The sequence below is a fragment of the Carcharodon carcharias genome, chromosome 5 (assembly GCF_017639515.1).
Source record: "Carcharodon carcharias isolate sCarCar2 chromosome 5, sCarCar2.pri, whole genome shotgun sequence".
Lineage (NCBI taxonomy): Eukaryota > Metazoa > Chordata > Chondrichthyes > Lamniformes > Lamnidae > Carcharodon > Carcharodon carcharias.
Window position 1 is genome coordinate 116811132 of NC_054471.1, and position 12109 is coordinate 116823240.

Below are 12109 nucleotides of genomic sequence, written 5' to 3' on the forward strand. Positions count from 1 at the left end.
ATTTACCATGGTACGGTACTGAAACTTTAGCCTAGATTACGTGTTAAAGTCTCTAGAGTGTAGCTTGAACCCATACCTTCTGACCCAGAGGTGAACCTTCTCACTTAGCCAAGCTAACAATGTTTTACTTAAACAATTCCACCAATTTTGACTTAGTTATCATTTTGAGGAAATAGTTCAAGGAATAGTTTGGGAAGAGGAAAATCATCAAAATATGTAAAGCTTACTTGTGCTATTAAGTGTATTCTGGGAATTGTGTACATTTTTATCTGTCTAATCGGATCTGAAAATCATCTGCAATTATTTTTCTTCCCCCATTGGCACCATTACCTCTGGTATCCCCCAAGGATCTATCCATAGTCCCCTCCTGTTTCTTATCTATATGGATCCCTTGGCAACAACATCCAAAAATAGAGGCCCAGATTTTCACTCCTAAGGCACATAGTGTGAATCAGGAAATTTGTCGGCTTGCTGCACCTACCTCAGAAGAAACTCTCCCAAATGGAAGAATTGACTTTATTGGGGGAGAGGGTGCAGGATGGAGTCAGCTTGCTGCCCCCAGATGCAGGTTGGAGGCAACCACAGGGTGCCTTGTGTTCCCTGGGTCTTCATCCCAGTTGTTTGCTTATGTTTTAGACCCTTGAGCCCTCACCCCCTCACACCCTCCCATCTCCTCATTCCCCATGCCCCATCCATGCCAACCCATGCATTCCATAAACCCCATGACTGCTCATACCCTTCATGCTGACTTAATGCCAGCTCAATCCAACCCACACACTAGCCTTGGCCCTTGCACACGTCATGCTAACTCACCCAATATTCACCATGGGCAGACCTCAGGAGCCATGTTGAGATGAAATAAGTGTCTAAATATCTATTGCAGCCTTCACTATATAAAAACACTCCCATTCATGAATGCAAATTCAAAACTTTTACATTTTCCCAAGTGGTTAATCACTTGTAAAATCAAATTTCTATTCATAACCCCATGATAATCCTTTAATAACCTCCTTGAGCTGTAAATCGAACTGTAAACTTAGACCCTCTGTTGAAATAACTATAGGCTGTGGGAAACAGCCACACATTTATAAAGAGCTGTTAGGTTAATGTCAACAAACAGCTATTGTAACTGCCAAAACAGGGTATTTTTTTTTACCTCTCATTGAAATAGGCGGTCTGTTTTTTTTAATTTTTAAAGGGCTGGGGATTTAAATAACTTCACAACATGACAGCTCTTCAGACCTAATTTGCAGTTCAAGAGCATTTGTGTCTACTCTCAAAATTCATAACTCCCATACTGTGGATTAAGACCCTTGCTACTGCAAAAATAGGGTCTGTTTGCACTCAGCACTCTGTTCAAATGGCCCAGCTCTGTTAGGGTTTTCCCCATGTGTGAGTCTTGCCCCACCCCACTTCCCTTACCAGCAAAAATGGGATCTATCAGAAATGGGAATGGGACTTCCTCATCTGGGTCCCACATGTTATTCTAGAAGGTCTGTGGAGACTCCACGGCTCCACGAAAATCCAGGCCACAGTGTCAGTTTCCACATGTATGTTGATGAAACACAGCACTGCTTTAGCTCTGGGTTAAGCAAAGCTTTGAATTTAAAATTCTTATCCTTGTTTTCGGATCCCTCAATAACTTCACCCCTCCCTAACTCTGTAATCTCCTCCAGCCCCACAACCCTTCAAGATATCTGCAGTATTCCAATTCTGGCCTCTTTCGCATTCCCGATTTTAATTGCTCCACTATTGGCAGCACATCTTCAGCTCTCCATAAAGGGCAGATAGAGAAAAACTACTTGCACTGGTTGAGGAGTCTAGCACTAAGGATCATTGTCTAAAATTAGAGGTAGACCTTTCAGGAGAAAAAATAGGAAACACTTCTCCCAACAAAGGATAGTGAAAGTTTGGAACTGTCTTCCACAAACAGCAATTAATCCTAAATTTTAAACCTGAGATTGGTGGGTTGTTATTGTCCAAAGGTATAAAGGGATATGGGGCAAGGTTAGGTTATTTTGAGTGAGGCAGCAGGTCAGTCATGATCTCATTGAATGGTGGAACAGAATTGAGGTGTTGAATGACCTATTCCTTTTCCTATGTTCCTAAACTTGTCATCCTCTCTATATCTCTTTCCTCCTTTAAGATGTTCCTTAAAAGCTACCTCTTTGACCATCTACCCTAATATCTCCTCATGTGATTCAGTGTCAAATTTTGTTTAATGTTGTTCCTGTGAAGCACCTTTGGACATTTTATTATGTTAAAGATGCTATATAAATACAAGTTTTGTTGCTACTTTAGGTAATTTGGTGTTATCTTTCAGCTTCAACTTATCTAAGGGGCATTGCAGAGGGACTGTCAGGACTGGGTCATTACCCCATATGAGATTTTGGGGGTTTAGTATCCAATCAAATGGAAAGAAATCCTTGCTAGCTTGTGACTGTGTTCAGTGTTGATTCACTCTTATCTTCCTGGGATCAACTGGGTTGTATAGACAGGTACGTCTAGATTGAGTGCATTTCCAGGCAAGGGTGCTTCAAGAGATCTGGCAGCTTCTGTACATATCCATTCTGACATATATATGTCATATACAAGTGTTTCATCCATTCTTTTGTTTTCAGGAGGGCTGCTTTTCAGCAGTCACTGTTGCATTAGCTTGCATATTTCCAATGACTCATTGCCAGTGATTAGGTCAAACATGTATGTCATTGAGTTCTCTGTACATTCTCAAACAGCTCACAGATTGTCTGAATACAGAGACCCACCCATAGCTTGTGTAGCAATGCACTTTTAAAAAAGTACAGCCCTGCCATCAGCTAGGTGGAGTAGAATTTGTAAAGAAATTGGAGGGCATTGGCTTCATCTGGCCCTCTCACATACTGCTGTATTTGGTAGTTTTGAAGGGTTGCATTGATACCCATATCCATTCTTCTATTGTTATCTAGTGGCTTAACTCTCAATCCTCAGTTCTCTTGTGGTATAACTTGATCTGGTGGCACATGTGGAGCACACATAGACTTGTGTAATCACAGAATTTTACAGCACATCTTTCTCCCACTGGTTCTCTGAATAAGCAATCAATTTGGTTCCATTTCCCTGCCCTTTCCCCACTCTGTGTTCCCCTAATACTCCTTACATTTGAGTACTTTTGAAGCAGTTACTTCCACTCCTTGATGCAGACCTCCTATCAAAACCAATGCTCTTTATCTCTGTTCTGTGGCTTTCCAGGCCACAGTACTAGCCTAGACACCCCAGGGGGTCCCAACTGCATTCACCTTACATGGGCATGGATGCTGGGATCTTACTAGAATTCAAATCGTTGGGCACTCAAGAGGTACTTCAGGACATGAACGAGCTAGCCTGCCAGCCCACCTCCTGAAGACATTGTTTGACATAGCCAACTTTCACCCGTACCACAACCCCTCAGAAATTCCCCATGGTAGCTCTCCTGGACAGTGACTCAGAGTGCCCATGTCCTGCCAGGAATTCGGCCTCTCCACTGCACTCCTGGTCATTTCACATTGGAAGTGAACACCAGAGTCCAAAAAAAAATTGGAGGCAATGAGGGGTTGTGGGCACCTGCTTATTTGGAAAGCTTTAAAGATGAGCTTGGTCCCACCCTCACTCAATACCCCTATACATGCCCTTTTCAGCAAAGGTTACTGGAAATTTATCAATAGAGGGATTAACAAGTGAAAAAAACGCTCACTTGTTTTCAACATCCTGTGTAATGAATTTAATATATTCTATCCATTAGATAACTGAGATCATTTACCTTTATTTGTAAAATCTGTATTTCACATGTGAGCAATTGAAAAGTCGGCAATACAGAGAAAATATAAAAAGATTGCTCAATTCTCGTGGAACCGTGCAGAATTTTATATACATACTGTGTTTAGTTACTAATAAACCGGCTGGAAGAAATACTGTAGTTACTGTTAAAAAAAAAGCCCCTGTCTATCGGGTCAAACCACTCATAGAAATAGAGTGATAGAAACTGAACTCAGAGCCATCTCTCTATCCTTTGATCCCTGGTTAACAGTTGCAGAGACCCAGTGATGTCCGATAAGACAGAAGGTGTTTCATTTTCTATTGGCTTTAAGGATTCACCTAAGAATATAAATTCAAACACTGAAAAAGACTTCCCCGGGCCGCGCGACAGTACACTGGTGGTGGCGGGGTGGGGGTGGCAGGGCTGGGGGAGGGGGTACAAACTGCAACTTCTGCAATTTTAAAGCAGGAGCCCCATCGTTCCGACTTTAGTAAATTGCAGCAAAACCTTTGCTCGTCATTTGAACGATTCTAGTTCAATGCCTGTGCTCCATTCAATCGGGATCCAGTGTTGTATGCGAGGCTCTATAAATAGACATTCGGCGTCCTCCCCCATTCAGTACCACACACTTGGTTCCAGTAGGTCGATAAATTAGAGTACGCCTATAGAGCACTTCCAGCAGTCCTATACTGCTCCCTAATGCACACATGTATGGAGGGCGATGCGGTGAAAATAATACAACTATTACCGCTCAATGGCGAAACGAGGGCTGGCCTTTAACAAGAAAAAAAAAGCCCTGAGTGATCAATAGTTGGCCGTCTGCTGCGAATTGCTGCAGTGTTTCCAGAGTAAAGACCCGAAAGGGATTGGTGTGGAATAACATGTAAAAGGGACAAAGCCAGATGTCAGATGAGCTTTACAGGAAGATCCAGGGCTGGGGGATCTGCAAGAGCTGGAGGAGGATGCTGCGACAAGTCGTGCACTCAGGGCTGAAGGGATGTTTCTACTGGTTGGGATTATTCGTGAGCAGGCATCCCGTCTTTTTCCTGGCAGTCCCTTCCATCCTGTCCATTCTGTTCGGGGCGACCTTCCTTAATAAATTTCAGCGCGAAACTGACCTGGAGTTGCTGGTGGCGCCCAAGCACAGCCTGGCCAAGATCGAGAGGACCCTAGTGAACAGCCTTTTCTCCATCAACCAGTCCAAGAACAACCTGTACTCGGACCTGCATACCCCGGGCAGATACGGCAGGGTGGTACTTACCTCCCTTTCGGGGGCTGATATCCTGGAGAGAGCTGATCAGATTTTGCAGATGCACAAAGCCGTGCTGGAGATGCGAGTCAACGGCTCGGGCTTCAGTTATTCTTTCTCTCATATTTGTATGTTGCGGAACAGCGACAAGAGGTGCGTGCTTGACGATATCATCGAAGTGTTGGAGGATCTTAGTCAAGCCGCACTGTCTAATAATACCGCACCGAGGAAGTCACTGCGCTACCCTAGTACTAAATTAAAGGTGAAACCTAACGTTCATTCTTTTTTTGAGATTGTCGTTCCAAACAGCTATTTATTTCATACATTAATTTTACACATTTCGGTACTGCTGCTTTATGTCGAGCCCAACTGGATTGACGAGCTTGCTCCGAACCCTGCACACAGCGCGGGGCTTTTCCATTGTTTCATTTGTAAACAGGGTTGTGAAAAATCAGGGGGATCTCTTGGCTTACTTTTCAGTCTCTGAATTATTTCCCTCATTAACAAAAGAAAAACTGCCTCTCCATAATCGATTCCAAAACAGTCCTCAAGTAAAATCAGACTAAAATGTGTTAGTTGTAAAGCTGAACAGGAAGTTTGCGATACTTTTAAAAATGTAAGTCTCTCAAGAATCACATTGAGCACTAGGCTAACCTACAGTACTTAAGAAGAAATGAGAGCGCTGAAGGAGCTCATAGTTAGTGGTGCATCTTAGAACGCATCCTTGCAGCTGAATGATGTGTTGCAGAAACTCAGTGGTTTTATCAATCAGAATAAAACAATAGCAATATGGATTTTTATTGACTTCAATTGCATTCCCTTTTTTATACAGTTTCATTCCCAATTTGATGTTCAATAATCTAGGTATTCTTTCCTAAAATTCAGAGGCTAGTGTTTATGGTTTGGAAAACAAGTCAATTATTTTCTTTAATTCACTAGAACTCACATAGCCCCTGAACTTTGTAAGCCAGACTTAAATTCCCCTTCCCTGTTCCTGGTAAACTGTTACAGAGCACAGTACAGTACTAGCATGTTGGAAGATCATCAGTGCAGCTATAAGGTTCTGGTGCAGCTGAAATGCATGAAGTTTGCCTTTTAAACTAAAGTGCTTGTGATAACCCTCTTAATATGTTCATATTTTATTTATCAGAATATGATCAAAAAAGTGCTTTTACAGTGACTTATCTGCACTGTCATGTAAGGATAATGATAAACTGCCAATCAAAATCTATTTACCTACACACTGACAAGTTGGAGGAGTAGAGTTTTAGGATCTAATAGTGGAATGAAATAGGCACCCTTCCAACTGCTGTCATGTACCCATGTAAAATATGAAAGACTGAAAGCTAGTTAGTTAGGAAAAGCACATGAAAAGTTTACTAGCTTAATGACAGGACATTATTTAATGAAATAGGGAAACTTACACTTTGAGAGTTGCATTGTTAACTTGCTATTTGTTATTCAATTATAACTCATATTCAATTATAATTCATATTCAATATTGCCATGCATGTCTTAAATCATTCTCAAATAGAGCACTGTGGTAAATTACAGGTTGTATACTTAATGGAGAAATTTGTTGATAGGATGTTGATTGTTTGTTACATTAAGAAATTATGTTTGGACCTTCTCTTTTTTTGTTTAATTTTATGCCGTACACAACAGTGAAATGGCTTCAGATCAATGATAATAACACTGCTTACATTGAGACAGCACCTCATTAATTCTTGTAAGGGAACTCTTCAGTGTGAGTTTTTCCCTTTAGGATGTTAAAATTGCTCTTATACTATTTAAGAGTCCAGTGAAATTAGCCTGCAATCAATAGAAAGCAAGGAATGTCTGCCATAGTCAATATGAGCAATCTGATACCAGGAGCTAACTCAGTAGAAAGCTTGGTCAGTTATATTACATACATTAGTTCTCACAGTTGTGGTACAAGCAGGAGTTGTGAAAAAAAGAACACATTAAATTAAAGGACTATTAAGTGTCATCCTGCAATGCTTGAAGGGATTATCAAGAGTTTCTTTGTGCTGTGTGCATGGATTTATTATTGCGCATCTTGGTAGTGGGTGAATGTGTCATTGGGTAAATTTTTGTGTTATGTGAAAGTGCTATCAGGAACAATTTTTCAGTGCACGAGTTACCAATAGGCATGCTTGTAAATTCAAATATAAATTTACCTGAAGCATAATAGATTTTTAAAGAAGTGTTATCTTAATTCAGCTTGAAAGACTAATTACTACTGCAAGCGGGGGAGGAGGAATTTACATATCTATGAAAAGATACATGTGTTGGAGTGAAATGAATTAAAGCAATTCAGTAAGGTAAAGGCAACAACAAGTTATATTTATATAGCGTAATTAAACACCCCAAGTGTTTCAGATTGGTCTTATAAAACAGAATTTGACACCAGGCTATGTAGAGAGATATAAGGGTAGTTGGTCAACTGGGTAGGTTTTGAGGAGAACCTTAAAGGAAAAGGGAGGAAGAGAGGCAAAGACATTTGGGGAGGGAATTTCAGACCTTAGGGCCTTAGCAATCGAAGGCACAGCCACCAGTAATGGAACAATTGAAATTGGGATGCTCAAGAGGTTAGAATTGGAAGGAGGATTGTGGGACTGAAGGAGATTACAGAGTTAGAGAAGAACAAGGCCACAGGGGGATTTGAAGACAAGGATGAAAATTTTAAAATTGATTTACTAGAAGCTAAGTGTAGGTCAGCAAGCACAGTGGTGATAAGCAAACAGGACTTGGTACATGTTTGACCAGGGATGACAGTTTTGGATAACTCCATCTTTACTGAGGGTAGACATGGCAGGCCAGGCTAGGGGTGCGCTGGAATGGTCAAGGCCACAGATAACAAAGGCAGTAAAATATCATTTTAAAATATCAGGAAAATAAAGGCATGATAGTGTATAGGAAACATCACCTGAGTTGTCTTAAATATTCTTCCAGAGTGTAGATGAAGAATTACACCAAGTAAAAGAATAGCATAGAGTGTTACCAGAATTTGTGGCCTTATCGAAAAAGCAGCAGATGAGCTGTCCCCAGGATCTTTTTCAATAACAACAGTTTTAAAGAGTGGAAATGCCAAATAAATTTCAGAATTAGCTACATATGACTACAATTAACTTATTACATTTTTCTGTTGAAAAACTGAATTTAAACAGTGATTGTGATGATAGCACTGGTGTACTGACTAATATGGGATACTGAGCACTTTGACATGAGAGACGCAAATTTATTTATATGTATATCAAGACCACTTCAACAACATTATCTTTCAATCTGAGCACTTTTAATCATCTTTTTTCTCAGTGCCTGGTCAATACCTCCTCCAGACCAGCTACTGAAGAAGAGTCATAAGGACTCAAAATGTTAACTCTGTCTTTCTTTCCACAGATGCTGTTAGACCTGCTGAGTTTTTCCAGCAACTTTTGTTTTTTACACATATTAAGCAATGTTCAAGGGGGAATAAAATAGGAATAAACTGAAAAATATTAGGGATTTGACTGTATTGTCCTTAACTACTTTCAGCATGGTCAACCATGCCAGCCTCCTTCAACAACCTTCCTGCGTTTTTCACTGATCGTATGATCTGGTTATACCAAAGCATCTTCTGCCATGGTTTTTCATCCCACCCTTGTGCTGTCAGCCCCAGAAGCTCCCAAGGATCCATTTTTAGCCTCCTCCTCTCCTTTATCTAATTCTGTCCCTTGGCAAAATAGTCTGTAGATATGGGGTCACATTCTACATGCATGCTGATAACATCCATCTTTACCTCTCCACCACCCCTGTCAACTCCTTCACTGCCTTTGTACTCTAAGACTGCTTCTCTGACATTCTGCCGTGGATAAGCTGCAATTTTCTTCAGCTAAACATTAAGAAGACAGAAACAATTGCCTTTAGTCCCTACTATTAAGCTTTGTGTAATCGTAATTCAGTTAGCTGCTTAAATCATATTGATGATAGGTTTGCAACTCAGAACTTACATTCATGAAAATGCACACTAGGTACAGCATTATGATTCTAATACTAGTCAGTCATTCTCACATGACATTGCATCTAGTAAGGCAGAGAATAATTGTCACTTCCTTACCCCATCTCTGAGGTCTTCATGTATCTGAATCTGCCTCTGCTGGTCCTTCTATTCCTTACTACTTTCTTTCCTTTGCTGCTTTTTAACTTTTTTTCCTTCTCGGTCCTCTTCTTATTCTTTAACTTTCCTTTCCTTTCAGATAGGAGGTATGGTTTCAGTCTTCAACTGGTTTCAACTTATTTTTCCTTCTGGGGTCATGGAAGGTCTGGTAGGGAAAGGAGACAGAAAAGGCTAAGATTATAATTGGGGTGGAATGGGGGTGAGTTACAATGACCTTAAATTAAGAGAAATCTTAAAGAATGCTTTAAATGTGTTGTCAACACGTTGTGTATGTCAAACGTTTTCTGCTTTAAATACATTGGACATTACAAGACTAGATATTGCTCTCGATCATCATAGTGAACATTATTGTCTAATTCAAGACACCTGGGTCTGGACCAGATTTGCTTTAGGTTCAGCTACCAGTCCCTCCCCTAAGTGAACCCAATAGCAATAGTTTACCTTTATTGCCATTATCCAGTCATATGTTAGGGTGATCATAACAAGAGTTTTTCATTGTTATGTGAAACAGATACTGTCCTCTCAAAATGTGACTTCACATGCAACAGAGAAATAAATACAGTACATATCAACTTATCCTGTAACAGTCCTCGTAGCATAGAAACTAACAAATCAGATCACATTAACCCTATTCATGTGTTAAATAGACTTGCAGATTAATATTATTCCTGAATCTATTTAGCAGTATGCAAGAAATTTCTTTCTCTAAGTCTGAATTGTTTACCAGCTCTCACAGACTGCTTTTGAAAAGCACATGTTCATTTTTTTCCATACCTGAATAGGAAGACCAGCACTTTGATCTCTTACCTTCCCTGCCTTCCCTCAACCCAATATATAGTAGGATTGGTTAGTTGAACTGCTGGTCAAAGCAGCAGCCACCATACCAGAAGCGGGTTCTGCAGGTCAACACCTACTATGCTCATATGACTGCAATTATTCAAACATACCATGTGTGAATTATTATTGTAATGATTGGAAAGTGTTAATGGCATAACCATCATCTTAAAGTAATGACCGTAACAATTTTGGTGGCAGACTCATTGCGATTTGGAAGATATTATGACAGCTGGCCCCCTTTTGTTCCAGCAGGTCCAGCATTTGAGTAAGCTGCTAAAATCCGGTTTTATGAAGCTTTTAATTTTCCTCAGTGGATTTTCCTCAGACATGCCCAGTTGTTGTCTAATAAAGGAATTGCATTGATATAGCATTTTCACGACTTCAGAATATTCCAAAGTATGTCAAAACTACTTTTGAAGTGTGCAATGCGGAAATACACAGCCAATTTGCAGACAGCAAGGTCCATAAACAGCATGAGATAAATAGCCACATTTAGGGAAAGAAATTGAGGTTTGTTGCATCTGTTTTACGGGTATAAAACAAGTGCAATGTTCTACTCCCACACAGATGCCTGACAAACATCAAACTAGAAATTGGGTGAGGTGAGATAAATTGTCAGGCATCTGGATCAACTGTTTAAAACAGGCGTTAGGCTCCTTTCGTGTATAATGAGGGGCTGAATGCCTGTTGAAGAACTTGTACCAGAAATTGGGCTGACACAAGGCCTGATTCATTCAGGTTCATAGGACATGGAAATGGACATGGACATGGCCTAACCAGCAGCTGCCACTGAAAAGTATGTAAATTATGTTTTTTTTATTACTGTGGCTCCAGGAGAAGCAAGAATGTTTCCTCTGGTTCCAGAGTATTTCCAACAGCTGCTATTATCCTCTCTCCCTCTGGGTTTTACTCTAGAAACATCGGCTGCAAACCCTGAGTTGCATGCTTCAGTTGGACCAACTGCCTGAAGAAGTAACAGACACCAGCAGCTCACCTGGATTATTTAGATAAAGCCTGAACAAAAAATTAAGTTATCCTTGGGCTTTCGTCATTCGGCTGTCCTGTTTTTAGTAATTTTAGTGAAGTGACAGAGAAGTTTGATGGAAGTAGTATGGTTAATGTTATATATATGGACTTTCAAAAGGCATTTGACAAACTACTATGAAATAGTCTTAGCAAAAATAAAGTCCATGTTATTAATGGGACAAAAAAGTAGTAGTGAATGGTTGTTTGTTATATTGGAGGGAAGCATATGTCTGGAATTCCCAGATGTTGATATTAGGACCACTGTTCTTTGTGACACTTATTTACGACTTGGATTTCATTAAAGGGCATAATTCCAAGCTTTGCAGAGGATATGAAACTCAGAAATGTAGTAAACAATGACCATTAACAGACTTCAAGGAGGACATCGATTGGTAATATGGGCAGACACATGGCAGATGCAATTTAATACAGAGAAGTGACATATTTGGTAGGAAGAATGAGAAGAAATGATATGAATGAAATGATACAATTTGAAAAGAGGATGCAGGAACAGAGAGATCTGGAGGTGTAAGCACACAAATCTTTGAAGATGACAGAACTATTTGAGAAGTTTGCTAAAAATGCATATGAGATCTTTGGTTTTAGCAAAAGATGAACATGGTAGAAGAGCAAAGAGGTTGTGTTGAAATTTTATAAAACATTGGTTAGGACACAGCTGGAGTATTGTGTTCAGTTATGGGTACCACACTTCAGGAAGGGTGTCAAGGCTTCGAAGAGGGTACAGGGGAGATTTACTGATATGGTACTAGGGATGAGAGTCTTCTGTTATTTGGAGAGTCTGGAGGAACTTGAGTTTTTCTCCTTAGAGCAGAGAAGGTTAGGAGGAGATTTGACAGTGTGATCAAAATCATGAATGGTTTTGGTAGAATAAATGAAGGTTTTCAAGTGTCTGTAGGTTTGACAAACAGAGGAAATAGATTTAAAGTGATTGGCAGAAAAACAAAGGAACCAAAGCCGACATGATGAAACATCTCTTGTGCAGCAAGTTGTTATGATGTGGAATGCATTTCCCGAAAGAATAGTGGAAACAGATTCAATAGTAACA

At 40.1% G+C, this 12109-nt stretch overlaps 1 protein-coding gene across 1 annotated transcript in view; it reads left to right on the forward strand.

Moving 5' to 3' along the window:
• Window positions 1-4731: 4731 nt before the first annotated feature.
• Window positions 4732-12109, forward strand: part of ptchd4 (patched domain containing 4) — a 101220-nt gene continuing 93842 nt past the window's right edge. Inside the window, exon 1 of the mRNA XM_041188772.1 lies at window positions 4732-5283. Coding sequence (XP_041044706.1) covers window positions 4735-5283 — 549 coding nt within the window. The 5' untranslated portion in view covers window positions 4732-4734. The remainder of the gene's footprint in view (window positions 5284-12109) is intronic.